Below are 12389 nucleotides of genomic sequence, written 5' to 3'. Positions count from 1 at the left end.
ACACTGGCCTCCTTCCTCCACTCCCTCCCAGTGTCCCAGCCCGTCCAGGCTGGCTGTGCCGTGGCCCCCCAGGGCCTCACCAGGCAGCTGGTGCCCCCGGGCTGCCTTGCCCTGCCCACCCTGGCCAGGGCTCGGGTACCTCAGAGTCACTGCCAGGGCCATTCAGACAGTTGAGGCAGGGCTCCAAGACCTCGTGCCAGGGGAGGACCATGGCCTCAGTGTGATCCAGCAGCTGGGTCATGACCCTGGAGAGGGGTGGAAACAAGTGAAGCCCCTGCAGTCAGCCAGCTGCCCTTGCCCCCGACACACAGGTGCCCACCCCCCCCCCCAGCCTCTCACCTCAGCGCCGTCAGCAGCAGGGTTTTATTGGGCCCGGGGGCGTCCAGAGTCCACAGGAACAGGAGGAAGGGCTGGCTCTCCTGCTGGAGGCGCTTGAGGAGGGGCCTCACGGCACCCCCCGGGCCACCCTCTCGGCATAGCACGCGCTCCAAGTCCAGGAGGAGTTCTGCAGACGGGCCCCCCACCAGGGATCGGATCAGCAGCTCAGGGGACCCCTCCTGGCCCTGGGCGCTGGGGGTCTCTGGCGCTGCTGCCCAGACACATGGAGGGAAAAAAATGGTTATGAAGGAGAGTCACACGAGCTGGTCAGACTGAGATGCACAGATGCAGAAAACCACCCCCGAACTGCCCCCCGCCCCGTTGTGAGGACATCTACTGTTTCTACTCGACAGTGGCAGACTTCTTTTTCTGGCCCCAAATATGTAAGTTTGTTGTTGTTCAATCACTAAGTCACGTCATACTCTTTGCGACCCCATGGACTGCAGTCTGCCAGGCTTCCCTGTCCTTCACCAACGCCCAGAGTTTGCTCAAACTCATGTCCATTGAGTTGGTGAACTAAATATATATCTGGCTATATCCCAAAAAAAAAAAAAACTGGTATGGCAAACGCTATCAAGTTAAACAGCACAGTTTTAATTCATACGGTCCCACTACTCTCTACATGTGAGCTGTGCTACTATACAAGCCAACAAATACTAGCTATTATAGTCAGGTCCCCTATACTACCGAGCTCGGTGGCTTCAGAAGTACAGACTAAAAGACACAGGGCCTATTTCGATTTGCCCCCATACGTCTAGGTTTCACTTGTGCATTGAATACAGAGCCTTTCTGCACTATGGTATCGATATTTCACATTCTAAGTCACAAACTTCTGTACCACAAGTTACAATTCCTCTACAGAAAGCCTCTCTAGAAGTCATTTCAACCGACCCTGCAGTGACCAGGAAGAGTGGACTGCACTCAGCTCAGACAGATGGCAGCCCTTTCATGTTTATACAGAGAAGACCAATCTCCCTGCACCTATCCTAAACGTCCCCTCTCCTCCTGGTCAGGAAGTCCTACTTGAGACCAAACTTGAGCACGAAAGCCCTCATTCATTTCCTGAAGGGTCATCACGTCTTTCTACCAAGGAACTAGGACGTAAGCCTGGACCCTGCCGGCCGCGGGTGGGGACCAGCTGCTCAGCACACCCACTACCTCCACGACGGTACCTGAGCGCTCGGGGCTGCCCGGCGGCTTCGAGTAGCGATTGAGAAGCATCGTGAGGATGGTCCGGGTGGTAGGCATGGGTTCTGTCCCCGGTGCTATGCCCGAATGTCTAAACAAGGTGTCTCTCAGCTCGCGGGTGATGATCTGGTCTCCCAGCGTGTGGTGATTGCACAAAAGCAGGTTGAGCAGGAGGAGGCCGTTTCTCACCGCTGAGGAGCACCTGGGAGGAGGGAGGTGTTCCCGGAAGAAATTGAAAGAGAATGAATGTGATGGAAGCAGGGAGGTGGCACAGAGGGAGGAGCCCTGAAGCTGGGGACAGAGGGGTTCCAGGGGTCCCTCTGAGGCCAGACACCTGGCCTCTTGACCTCAGGTCACTCCTCCCAACCCCAGGAAAGGACAGGGGTCTCTGATCTCTGGAACCTCGCTACCCTCAACCACTTAGCCTCTCTTCTAGCCACCCCAAGCAGGACATTTCATCCAGAGACGACAGTGGGAAGGGAGCTTCTGCGAAGCACAAGAGCCCGGGGCAGGGGAGCGGCAGGGCGTGGGGCTTAACAGGAGTCTGGCATTCGGGAAGGGAGGTCCTGACCCCTCTGTGTTCAGCATCAGGATCACAGCGGCAGGGAGAGCGAGGAGCAGGCTCTCGGAGTCCGGGCGGGTGGCTGAGTCAATGCTGGCGAAGATCTCCCTGGTCATCTGGGCGTCAAACAAAGGATGGATGGAATCTTGGCTGGTGACAGATGTGGAGATCTCTGAGGAGCTGGCAATGGCCAGCATCTTCAGCGCCTGTGTAGGGGGTATGGAGACAGAGTCAGGAGTGGGCACGGCCTCTGTGCAGAACAGGAGAGAGAGCCGGGCTGCATTCCAGACCTCAAACTCTGGGGCAACTGAGCTGTTTGCAAATAGAAATGAAAGAGGCAGTGATGGGACATCAAAGGCTTAAAAAAAAAAAAGGAAGAAAAGAAAAGAAAGCCAACCAGAAAACCCAAGGTTCCGGGGTAACATGAGCCTGCAGCTTCTCTCTGCCAGGACTGAGACTTGATGAGTGCAGGGGTGGGTGGCCACCCGTGTGCAGCGTCCCCTCCGGACGGAGCCCTTTCACAGCCTCAACGTATATTCAAGACTTTGCTTGAAGCCGTCTTCCATCTCACTTAGCCGCTCCTCCCTTTGAAAAACCTCTCCCTCGAGTTCTGTAACTTCTTGTCCGCCTGGTCGTCCTACCTCTCTGGAGTTCCTCTAATGCCTGATCCCAACCACGGAAGCTCTGAGTCGCCCTTCTCCTCAAACTCTGCACCCCACTCCACCCCACGCAACCTGGGCCTCTGCCCTGCTGCTGCTACCACGTGGATGCCAACACTCCCACCCCCGTCCCCGGGCCACCAAAGCCAGTATCCAGCCTGCCTGGATGAGGCTACTTAGGTTGCCTCACAGGCAGAGTGAGGCTGGAATTACAGGAAAAAATACTTGGAATGTGCAGACATGTTGGCTGGTTCTCAGAGAAACTGAAATTAGGATGAACACTAAACCATCGGAGTGGAGAAGGTCTTGGCTGGTGAAAGGGCTGACTCTGGAGAGGAAACCTCGTCGGGATGGAGGAAAGAACTTACTCCTCAGGATGATCCCCTGGTAAGGGCTGGACCCATCAAGCAAATGCCACCTCACAATGAGGTTTTCTCCCTTTGGCTACATTACCCTCCCCAATCCAAGCTGAATTCCGGACACCTTAAGTTATAAACAAAATGATACAATTCTGTTATAGGGCAAGAGTTTGAGTTTAGAAGCATTTGGTTATGCACTTTAAAAGGATCAGGAAATTCTTTGAACAGACTGGCCTGGCCTGGACTAGGAATGCTTGGCTGCTCTGGGGAGAAGCAGCAGCAGGCTGACCCCATAAAGAAAGGGCCTGTCGGCCTCCCCCAGGCAAAGACCGCCTCAAGAGCACCCGCGCTCCAGTTCACGGGACTGCTGGCATCCACGCTCAGAACTGCTCTAGACAAGGCCTGCCTGTCCCCTCAGGGAGCCTCAGGTTAAACGGAGCACACACTGCCCGGACCTCCCCACCAGCCTGACCCTCTGTCTGCAGCACTCAGGAAGCTGACTCTTCTTCCCCGAACGAGGGCCTCCTCTCCCCACTCCCTGGACCTGGGGTTGGCAAGGCTGCAATGCAATGTTGGCTTGGCTTTACCCACATCTGGTGAGGAGGTATCTTCTGTGTTCTGAGACCACTCAGATAAAATGGCTAAAAATTACTCTGTCACATCTAAAACTTTTGCCTTTAATCAGACACTAGGTTGTTAATAAAAAGCCCTGGAAAAGTCAACATACCTAAAAATCCAAACTGGCTTTCTCTGTACACTTCTTCCTCTTTCAGAGTTCCCCACTCCATCCACCCCTGCTGATCACTTTTAAACCTGGGAATCATTCTCAGAAACACCTTTCTCCCTGCTTCCACAGAGGCATTTTGTCTCCTGGACTCCCCAGCTGGATCTCCTCCATCCCAATGTCTCCTCCTTGTCTGAATGACCACAGAACCTCCTCAAGACCAGCAGAGCCCACCCCTGAGCTGCCCACCCTGGCCATCACTCTACCGCCGGGCCCGGGCCACTCACTGCCAGCCCCGCCTGCTGCACCAGGACAGAGGTCTTGTATTCTTGCATGCAGACCAGCACGGCGTAGATGCCGCCTTCCCTGGCGAAGAGCGGGCGCCACTCGTGCTTGGTCATGAGCAGGTAAAGAAGCCGCAGAGCCAGCACCACCACCATCTTCTCTCCCACCTGGTTGGTCAGCAGCTCCACCAGTGTCTTCACCAGCTTCTCCCTGAGAGAGGAGAGACGTTGGGGTTTCCCATCCCAAGAGTCTCACCTAAGTGCCCGTCCAAGCCTGTCCACGAAGATCCAGTCCATCCCCCGACCCCTCCCTCCTGCTGCCCGCTCCTCTGCAGTCTGTCTGTCTCAGGCTCTCCTCATCGAGCAGGCAATATAGCAAAACGGTGATGAGCTCTGGCTCATCTTTTCAAATGAGTCTATAAATTCACCACAATGTTAAATCAAAATGCCCAAAAGGTTTTTTTTTTTTTTTTTTTTTTTTAAAGGGCAGGGCTTCCCTGGTGGCTCAGTGGTAAAGAATCCACCTGCCAACAGCAGGAGACACGGGTTCGATCCGTGATCTGGGAAGATCCCACAGGTCATGGAGCAACTAAGCCTGTGAGTCACAACTACTGAACCCCATGTTCCCTGCTGAAGCCCATGCAGCCCAAAACTTGTACTCCACAAAGAGAAGCCACTGCAATGAGAATCCCATGCACAAGTGGGGAGGAGCACCTGCTGGCCACAGACAAAAGTCTGCACAGCAACTAAGACGCAGCACAGCCAAAATAAATAAATAAAATGCCCTTACCAAGAGAAAACTGTTTCAACTGGTCTACAAAAGATCTTTAAAAAAAAAAAATGCAAGCCGACAAGTGCATAAGAATATGGTAGCCTGCAGGATACTCCTGCCCTCAGCCTCATGCTGACAAAGACTCTGTACTGAAATATTTTTGTCTCTATTATGAATAATCTATGTCATTATTGTTGCACACCAGATGATGCATCCTGATGTAAAATATAACTAAAATCAAGAGGGGAAAAAAAGCCCGACAGATTTAGGCACAGAAAGAGAAAATAAAATAGGCAAGAATAGTCAAGGACTGGTTGGAAAGAAATAACTGTAGACTTGCCTACTACTTATCAAAATAAAAACTTATAATAATTAAGACTCTGGAAATACGGGGTAGCCAAACAGATGAACAGATTAGAAGAGCGATAAGGGCAGCATCTCAGACAGGAAGGACTGCAAGGACCATGCAAAACGTGAGGCAGAGACATGTGGCTATCCATCTGCAAAAAGGAAGGCTGGAGCTCTGCTTCACTCCACTTGCAAAAATAGACTGCACACAGATTTTAAAATATATGTGAAAAGTAAAGTCACAGATATTTTTAGGAAGTATAGGAAATATTTTTACAGTCCCAGAATGGAATAGACCCTCTTCAAACCTAGGAACCATTAAAAAAATGTCAAGAAAGATAGCTGCATGAAAATCTAAAAGTTCAACATAATAAAAGATACTAGCCACCAATTTAAGACCCTGAGCACTTAAGTTACAGAAAGGGTCAGGTGAAAACACAGATCTGAAGGGAAGGAAGCAGTGCCTGCAGAATTCCTGGGTTACAGTGAGCGTCTCAAGAGGGAAAAAGCTGGACTAACATTTTTCTCCCCTGGGCAGAGATGGTGAAGTTGGTCTGGGAACTAGGAAGGAATGGAGGACAAAAAGACAAATCCTGAGAAATAACGCAAATAAAAGCACTGAAAAGGTTCTGTGTTTACTCCTGCCTTTTGTGTTGGACAACAGGGTTTGTTCTGGGGTTTCAAGGCCTGGAGGTGCAGGGATCCTGGGGCCCACAGAGCCATAACCCCACCAAGTTCCGACGGGGACCAGCGGCCAGAGCACTAATGGGCCCTCCCCGCATAGAGCTGCTTTCTGTCTTCTCTCATGGGCCTTACGATGACTACAATGTGAACCAAACGTATTTTAAATATATATCCCCCTCTCTGGAGCCCTGATTTACTGTAAACAAGTTAATATACAGAGGTGATGCACACGAATAAACAAAGAAATATGTAAGGATGTTTACTAAAATGTCAACAGTGACTATCTCTGCATAGAGGCTTTTCAGATGATCATTATTCTCATAACTTTCATTTTCTTATAGGGATCATATATATTATTTTATATTCAGAAAATAAAGTAAATATGATTATAGAAGAGACAATATTTGGAACAGCAATAATGAATTAATATCCAGAATGTCTTCAAATCAATAAAAAAAAGACAAGGACCCAATAAGAAAATGGGCAAAGGATAAGAATATTTATAGCAGAATACAAGAAGCGCATGCAAATATGCCTAACTTCTCAAGAAATTAAAGACAAAGATACCAATCACTTTAAAATTTTGGCAACCTGATAGATTTTTGAAAATGATAATAGCCAGTGCTGGCAGGTGTGAAGAAAAATAGATCCCTTAGAACACTGTAAGTGAGAGAACAGGCTTGTAGTTGCCAAACGGGGGAGGAGGGTGAGAGAGGGATGGACAGGGAGTTTGGGAGTAGCAGCTGCGAGCTATTATATATAGGATGGATAAACAACAAAGTCCTACTGTATAGCACAGGGAACCATATTCATATCCTCTAATAAAAGATAATGGAAAAGAATATGAAAAAGAATATACAAACGAGTCACTATGCTGTAGGCAGAAATTCACATAACATTGTAAATCAACTATATGCTTCAAGACAGTAAAATTTTACAAAGTAAGGCTACATGTGATTTTGGGTATAATCACATTGCAGAGTCCAGGGCGGCAGTGAGAACGAGGCAAGAGCACGCGGACGGACATACTGTATGCAGACACACTGCGTGTAGGCAGAAAGCCGCAGAAACAGAGTGTGATCACATACACGAAAACTCAAATGCAGAAAACGCACCAACAAATACAAGCCTCTAGAAGGTCTGAAGGATACGTGCTTGGGTGTGTGACAACAGAAGCAAAATGGGACTTTGACTTTTCATTCTCTGGATCTTTTAAAATAAGAACGCAATGGTGTACTATTTGTAACTAAGAAGTATTTTCTAAAAATTTTAGAGGACTTCCCTGGTGGTCCAGCAGTTAAGATTTTGCCTTGCAATGCAGGGGACGTGGGTTTGATCCCTGGTCAGAGAACTAAGATCCCACATGCCAAGGGGCTTTAAGCCTGCAAACCACAACTACTGAGCCTGTGTACCACAACCAAAGAGTCCATGCACCGCCCATGATGCGTGATGCAACGAAGACCCTGCGTGACACAACTAAGAGCTGATGTGGCCAAATGAATTCATTAATTATTTTTTAATTTAATAGGAAGAAAGTAGAGAGGGAGAAAAAAAAGTACTCAAAAGCCAAAAGGACCTTGATTTGAATCCTGATTCTATTATCTGTCATACTGGGCGAGTTACTTAAATTCTCTAAGCCTCAGTCCCTGACCCACACAGTGGATAAGAATAGCATCAGGTTTGCCTCTGGAGATGGGAGGATTTAAAGAGAGAATGCTCGTAAAGCTTTAAGCACAAGGGCCTGGCACAGAACAAGCACTCCAAGAACATTAACCATCACAGAGTCCCCTTCCTGCTCAGTTACGCCTCAAGCTGGCCCTTCTTTCCCCCAGCCTTTCTAACTCTTGATCTCCTAGCTCCTTCCCTCCCTACCACTATCCTCCCCCAACTGACAGCTTAATCCGTAACCTCCACTTCCCTCCCCAGGGTTCTAACCTCAGGAATCTGTCAGGATGGACCAGAGGGTGGTCTCGCTCCGTGACCTCCTCCACGGCCTGGGAGAGAGCGCAGAGTGCTGAGAGCTGCAGACTGGTGTCCAAGCTGGAGATCTGCACAGTGGCCACGACTGCTGCCACGTACTGGTCCAGGGAGCTGCGTGGCCCAGGGCCCCGCAAGGCTCTAATCATTTCTGAAAGTCGTGAGGGAAAGGCGGTGGCTTAAAAAAAATAAAACTGCAGCATCTTCACCTTGGAACTCTCTAACGGTCAAGCCCAATTATCCTACTGACGTTTAAACACCCTATTCACTACTGTAGCTTGCACCCAGAATGTTCCCAACTCTGTGTGAGGGATTTAATAATCAGGCAATGAAGATGACGTTATTCTAGAAGACAGACCCTCCTTTTCCAGGGACGCTGAAGGAAGGCAGCAGTGACAGGCTGTACGTAATCAAGGTCCAAGGAAGGAAAATGGATGCACGCTCCCAGTGCACTTTCTCACGCAGAAGTGATCTCACTCCACGGCACGCCCTCCCCGCTGACGACCCACTTCTCTGGGGGGCACCCAGGACTTGCTCCCACCTCTCTGCCCTCCCCTCCAGCACCTGACTCACCACCGGCTGCCTCCTTCATCCCAGCAGGGAGAGCCATCCCCTCAGTCACCAGAAGCTGGTTGAACAGCTGCGAATCGCTCTGTGCCATGGGCAGCTCGGTTTTTCCCTTGACTGGCTCTGCCTCTGCCTTGAGGGGCTGAGCCTTCACGTTGGGGGACTCGGTCTCCTCCTCTGAGAAGGTGGCCTCTGACTTCGACTCCTCTTCAGGATCTGGGGTACTAGAGTGATTTTGTGAAGACGACGAGCCACTCAGAGCATCGGGCTGCAGCCCGTACTTGGTGTAGATCTGGGAGTTGAGCAGGTCGCTGAGGGTGCTGCCCTCAAACCGATTCCTGAGAACCTGCAGCAGACTCTCTGCCATGGCCACGGGCACAGAGATTTCACCCACGGCCTTCTCACCTAGGCTCTGCCAACAGAAAGGCATGTACTTCAGGAAGGAGCAGACACCAAGGGCCTGGGGACAGTAACAGGAGGTGGGCCACCTCCCACTGGGGCCTTACATACTTCCTGCCTCCTAGACCCTCCCAGCCTCTGCCTTATCCCCAGGGAAGGATTCCTTGGCTCTCTAACTTCTAAGCTCTCTAACCTCACTCCACCCTCCCCTAGGCAGTCCCCCAGGCTGAACTACCTTCAGTTCAGTTCAGTCACTCAGTTGAGTCCGACTCTTTGCGACCCCATGAATCGCAACACGCCAGGCCTCCCTGTCCAGCACCAACTCCCGGAGTTCACTCAGACTCGTGTCCATCGAGTCAGTGATGCCATCCAGCCATCTCATCCTCTGTCGTCCCCTTCTCCTCCTGCCCTCAATCCCTCCCAGCATCAGAGTCTTTTCCAATGAGTCAACTCTTCACATGAGGTGGCCAAACTACTGGAGCTTCAGCTTTAGCATCATTCCTTCCAAAGAAATCCCAGGGCTGATCTCCTTCAGAATGGACTGGTTGGATCTCCTTGCAGTCCAAGGGACTCTCAAGAGTCTTCTCCAACACCACAGTTCAAAAGCATCAATTCTTCGGCGCTCAGCCTTCTTCACAGTCCAACTCTCACATCCATACATGACCACAGGAAAAACCATAGCCTTGACTAGACGGACCTTTGTTGGCAAAGTAATGTCTCTGCTTTTCAATATTGTATCTAGGTTGGTCATAACTTTTCTTCCAAGGAGTAAGCGTCTTTTAATTTCATGGCTGCAGACACCATCTGCAGTGATTTTGGAGCCCAAAAAAATAAAATCTGACACTGTTTCCACTGTTTCCCCATCTATTTCCCATGAAGTGATGGGACCAGATGCCATGATCTTCGTTTTCTGAATGTTGAGCTTTAAGCCAACTTTCTCACTCTCCTTTTTCACCTTCATCAAGAGGCTTTTTAGTTCCTCTTCACTTTCTGCCATAAGGGTGATGTCATCTGCATATCTGAGGTTATTGATTATTTCTCCTGGCAACCTTGATTCCAGCTTGTGCTTCTTCCAGCCCAGCATTTCTCATGATGTACTCTGCATATAAGTTAAATAAGGAGGGTGACAATATACAGCCTTGACATACTCCTTTTCCTATTTGGAACCAGTCTGTTGTTCCATGTCCAGTTCTAACTGTTGCTTCCTGACCTGCATATAGGTTTCTCAAGAGGCAGGTCAGGTGGTCTGGTAGTCCCATCTCTTTCAGAATTTTCCACAGTTGATTGTGATACACATAGTCAAAGGCTTTGGCATAGTCAATAAAGCAGAAATAGATGTTTTTCTGGAACTCTCTTGCTTTTTTGATGATCCAGCGGATGCTGGCAATTTGGTCTCTGGTTCCTCTGCCTTTTCTAAAACCAGCTTGAACATCTGGAAGTTTACGGTTCACGTATTGCTGAAGCCTGGCTTGGAGAATTTTGAGCATTACTTTACTAGCGTGTGAGATGAGTGCAATTGTGCAGTAGTTTGAGCATTCTTTGGCATTGCCTTTCTTTGGGATTGGAATGAAAACTGACCCTTTCCAGTCCTGTGGCCACTGCTGAGTTTTCCAAATCTGCTGGCATATTGAGTGTAGCACTTTCACAGCATCATCTTTCAGGATTTGAATTAGCTCAACTAGAATTCCATCACCTCCACTAGCTTTGTTCGTAGTGATGTTTCCTAAGGCCCACTTGACTTCACATTCCAGGATGTCTGGCTCTAGGTCAGTGATCACACCATCGTGATTATCTGGGTCGTGAAGATCTTTTTTGTACAGTTCTTCTGTGTATTCTTGCCACCTTTTCTTGATATCTTCTGCTTCTGTTAGGTCCATACCATTTCTGTCCTTTATCGAGCCCATCTTTGCATGAAATGTCCCCTTGGTATCTCTAATTTTCTTGAAGAGATCTCTAGTCTTTCCCATTCTGTTGTTTTCCTCTATTTCTTTGCATTGATCGCTGAGGAAGGCTTTCTTATCTCTTCTTGCTATTCTTTGGAACTCTGTATTCAGATGCTTATATCTTTCATTTTCTCCTTTGCTTTTCGCTTCTCTTCTTTTCATAGCTATTTGTAAGGCCTCCCCAGACAGCCATTTTGCTTTTTTGCATTTCTTTTCCATGGGGATGGTCTTGATCCCTGTCTCCTGTACAATGTCACGAACCTCATTCTATAGTTCATCAGGCACTCCATCTATCAGATCTAATCCCTTAAATCTATTTCTCACTTCCACTGTATAATCATAAGGAATTTGATTTAGGTCATACCTGAATGGTCTAATGGTTTTCCCTACTTTCTTCAATTTATGTCTGAATTTGGCAATAAGGAGTTCATGATCTGAGCCACAGTCAGCTCCTGGTCTTGTTTTTGTTGACTGTATAGAGCGTCTCCATTTTTGGCTGCAAAGAATATAATCAATCTGATTTCGGTGTTGACCACGTGGTGATGTCCATGTGTAGAGTCTTCTCTTGTGTTGTTGGAAGAGGGTGTTTGCTATGACCAGTGCATTTTCTTGGCAAAACTCTATTAGTCTTTGCCCTGCTTCATTCCATACTCCAAGGCCAAACTTGCCTGTTACTCCAGGAACTACCTTAGAGAATCCCAACTCTAACCCCACCACAAACCCCCCAGGCATCTCCCGTCTGTAATACCTCATCCAGGTTCTCTCGAAGACTCTGGTAAATTGACTGCTGCTCACATATGTCCAACTTCCTGATGAAGAAGAGCAGCTCCCACCACTCAGCCTGGGTCAGGTAGCCCAGTTTCTCATTCTTCTGAGGCTCGGGCTGGAGGTATGGCAAAGAGTAGAGCCCGTCCACGGGCTTCCAGTCCCAGGAGGGGAGTGCTGGGGAGACAGGCACAGGGGGCCTCAGCCTCCACTGGGGGACTGAATGGGTTTCTGAACGTTTGGGGCAGCTCCTGGTCCTGAGAGGGCTGCATGCCTCCTACTCCTCCTCTGTTCAGACCCCGTGTCCTCGTCCCCTCCCTGGCTCACCTGTGCCCGGCACAGCAGCCCCCGCCCCCTCCTCCGCAGCCGCTGAAGCCGTGTCCTCAGTAGTCTCCTCAGGACCCAGGATCTCCAGCATGTGCCAGTGAACCCAGTACGTGCGGCTCGTCGACTGCCAGAAGACCTGGTGCGGAGGAAGGGAGGCAGAAGATGAGAGAGGGCTCAGCCCTGAGAACCCCACGCTGGGCAAGCTGGAGAGGACGGCCAGATCCAGACTTGGGGCGTGGAGCCCTCGGGGGGCACACAGGGCTAGGCCTGGGAAACCTCTAGCACACAAGGCTCCCTTCCCCGACCAAGGCATGCCGCACTTCTCCTCTCCTCCTAACCCGGAAGGCCTCTGCTCCCATGCTCCCTCCAAGCCCACTCCACTGCTGCAGGTGGGGATATCTGGATATCTCAGTTTTGCCTCCTGGTCAAGGGAGTTTCTCCTGGACCTCACAG

General features: G+C 49.7%; 1 protein-coding gene across 7 annotated transcripts in view; it reads right to left on the bottom strand.

The window, feature by feature from the left end:
• CUL9 (cullin 9) overlaps positions 1 to 12389 on the bottom strand; it is a 37634-nt gene that overhangs the window by 21087 nt on the left and 4158 nt on the right. For 6 of the 7 annotated variants that reach the window (XR_814799.4, XM_010818260.4, XM_024983911.2 and 3 more), the window contains exons 5-13: positions 11937 to 12072; positions 11593 to 11786; positions 8509 to 8914; positions 7894 to 8086; positions 4158 to 4365; positions 2138 to 2334; positions 1551 to 1768; positions 340 to 589; positions 140 to 245 (exon numbers count right to left, since the gene is read on the bottom strand). Coding sequence is in view for 6 of the 7 variants with exons in the window: in XM_010818260.4 (XP_010816562.1) it covers positions 140 to 245; positions 340 to 589; positions 1551 to 1768; positions 2138 to 2334; positions 4158 to 4365; positions 7894 to 8086; positions 8509 to 8914; positions 11593 to 11786; positions 11937 to 12072 (1908 nt within the window). In the remaining variant the exon portion in view is untranslated. The remainder of the gene's footprint in view (positions 1 to 139; positions 246 to 339; positions 590 to 1550; positions 1769 to 2137; positions 2335 to 4157; positions 4366 to 7893; positions 8087 to 8508; positions 8915 to 11592; positions 11787 to 11936; positions 12073 to 12389) is intronic. The other variant, XM_010818261.4, reaches the window with a different exon arrangement.

Source organism: Bos taurus, chromosome 23 (assembly GCF_002263795.3).
Source record: "Bos taurus isolate L1 Dominette 01449 registration number 42190680 breed Hereford chromosome 23, ARS-UCD2.0, whole genome shotgun sequence".
NCBI lineage: Eukaryota > Metazoa > Chordata > Mammalia > Artiodactyla > Bovidae > Bos > Bos taurus.
Note: the sequence above shows the minus strand (reverse complement) of the source record. Positions and strands in the feature narration are given on the sequence as shown.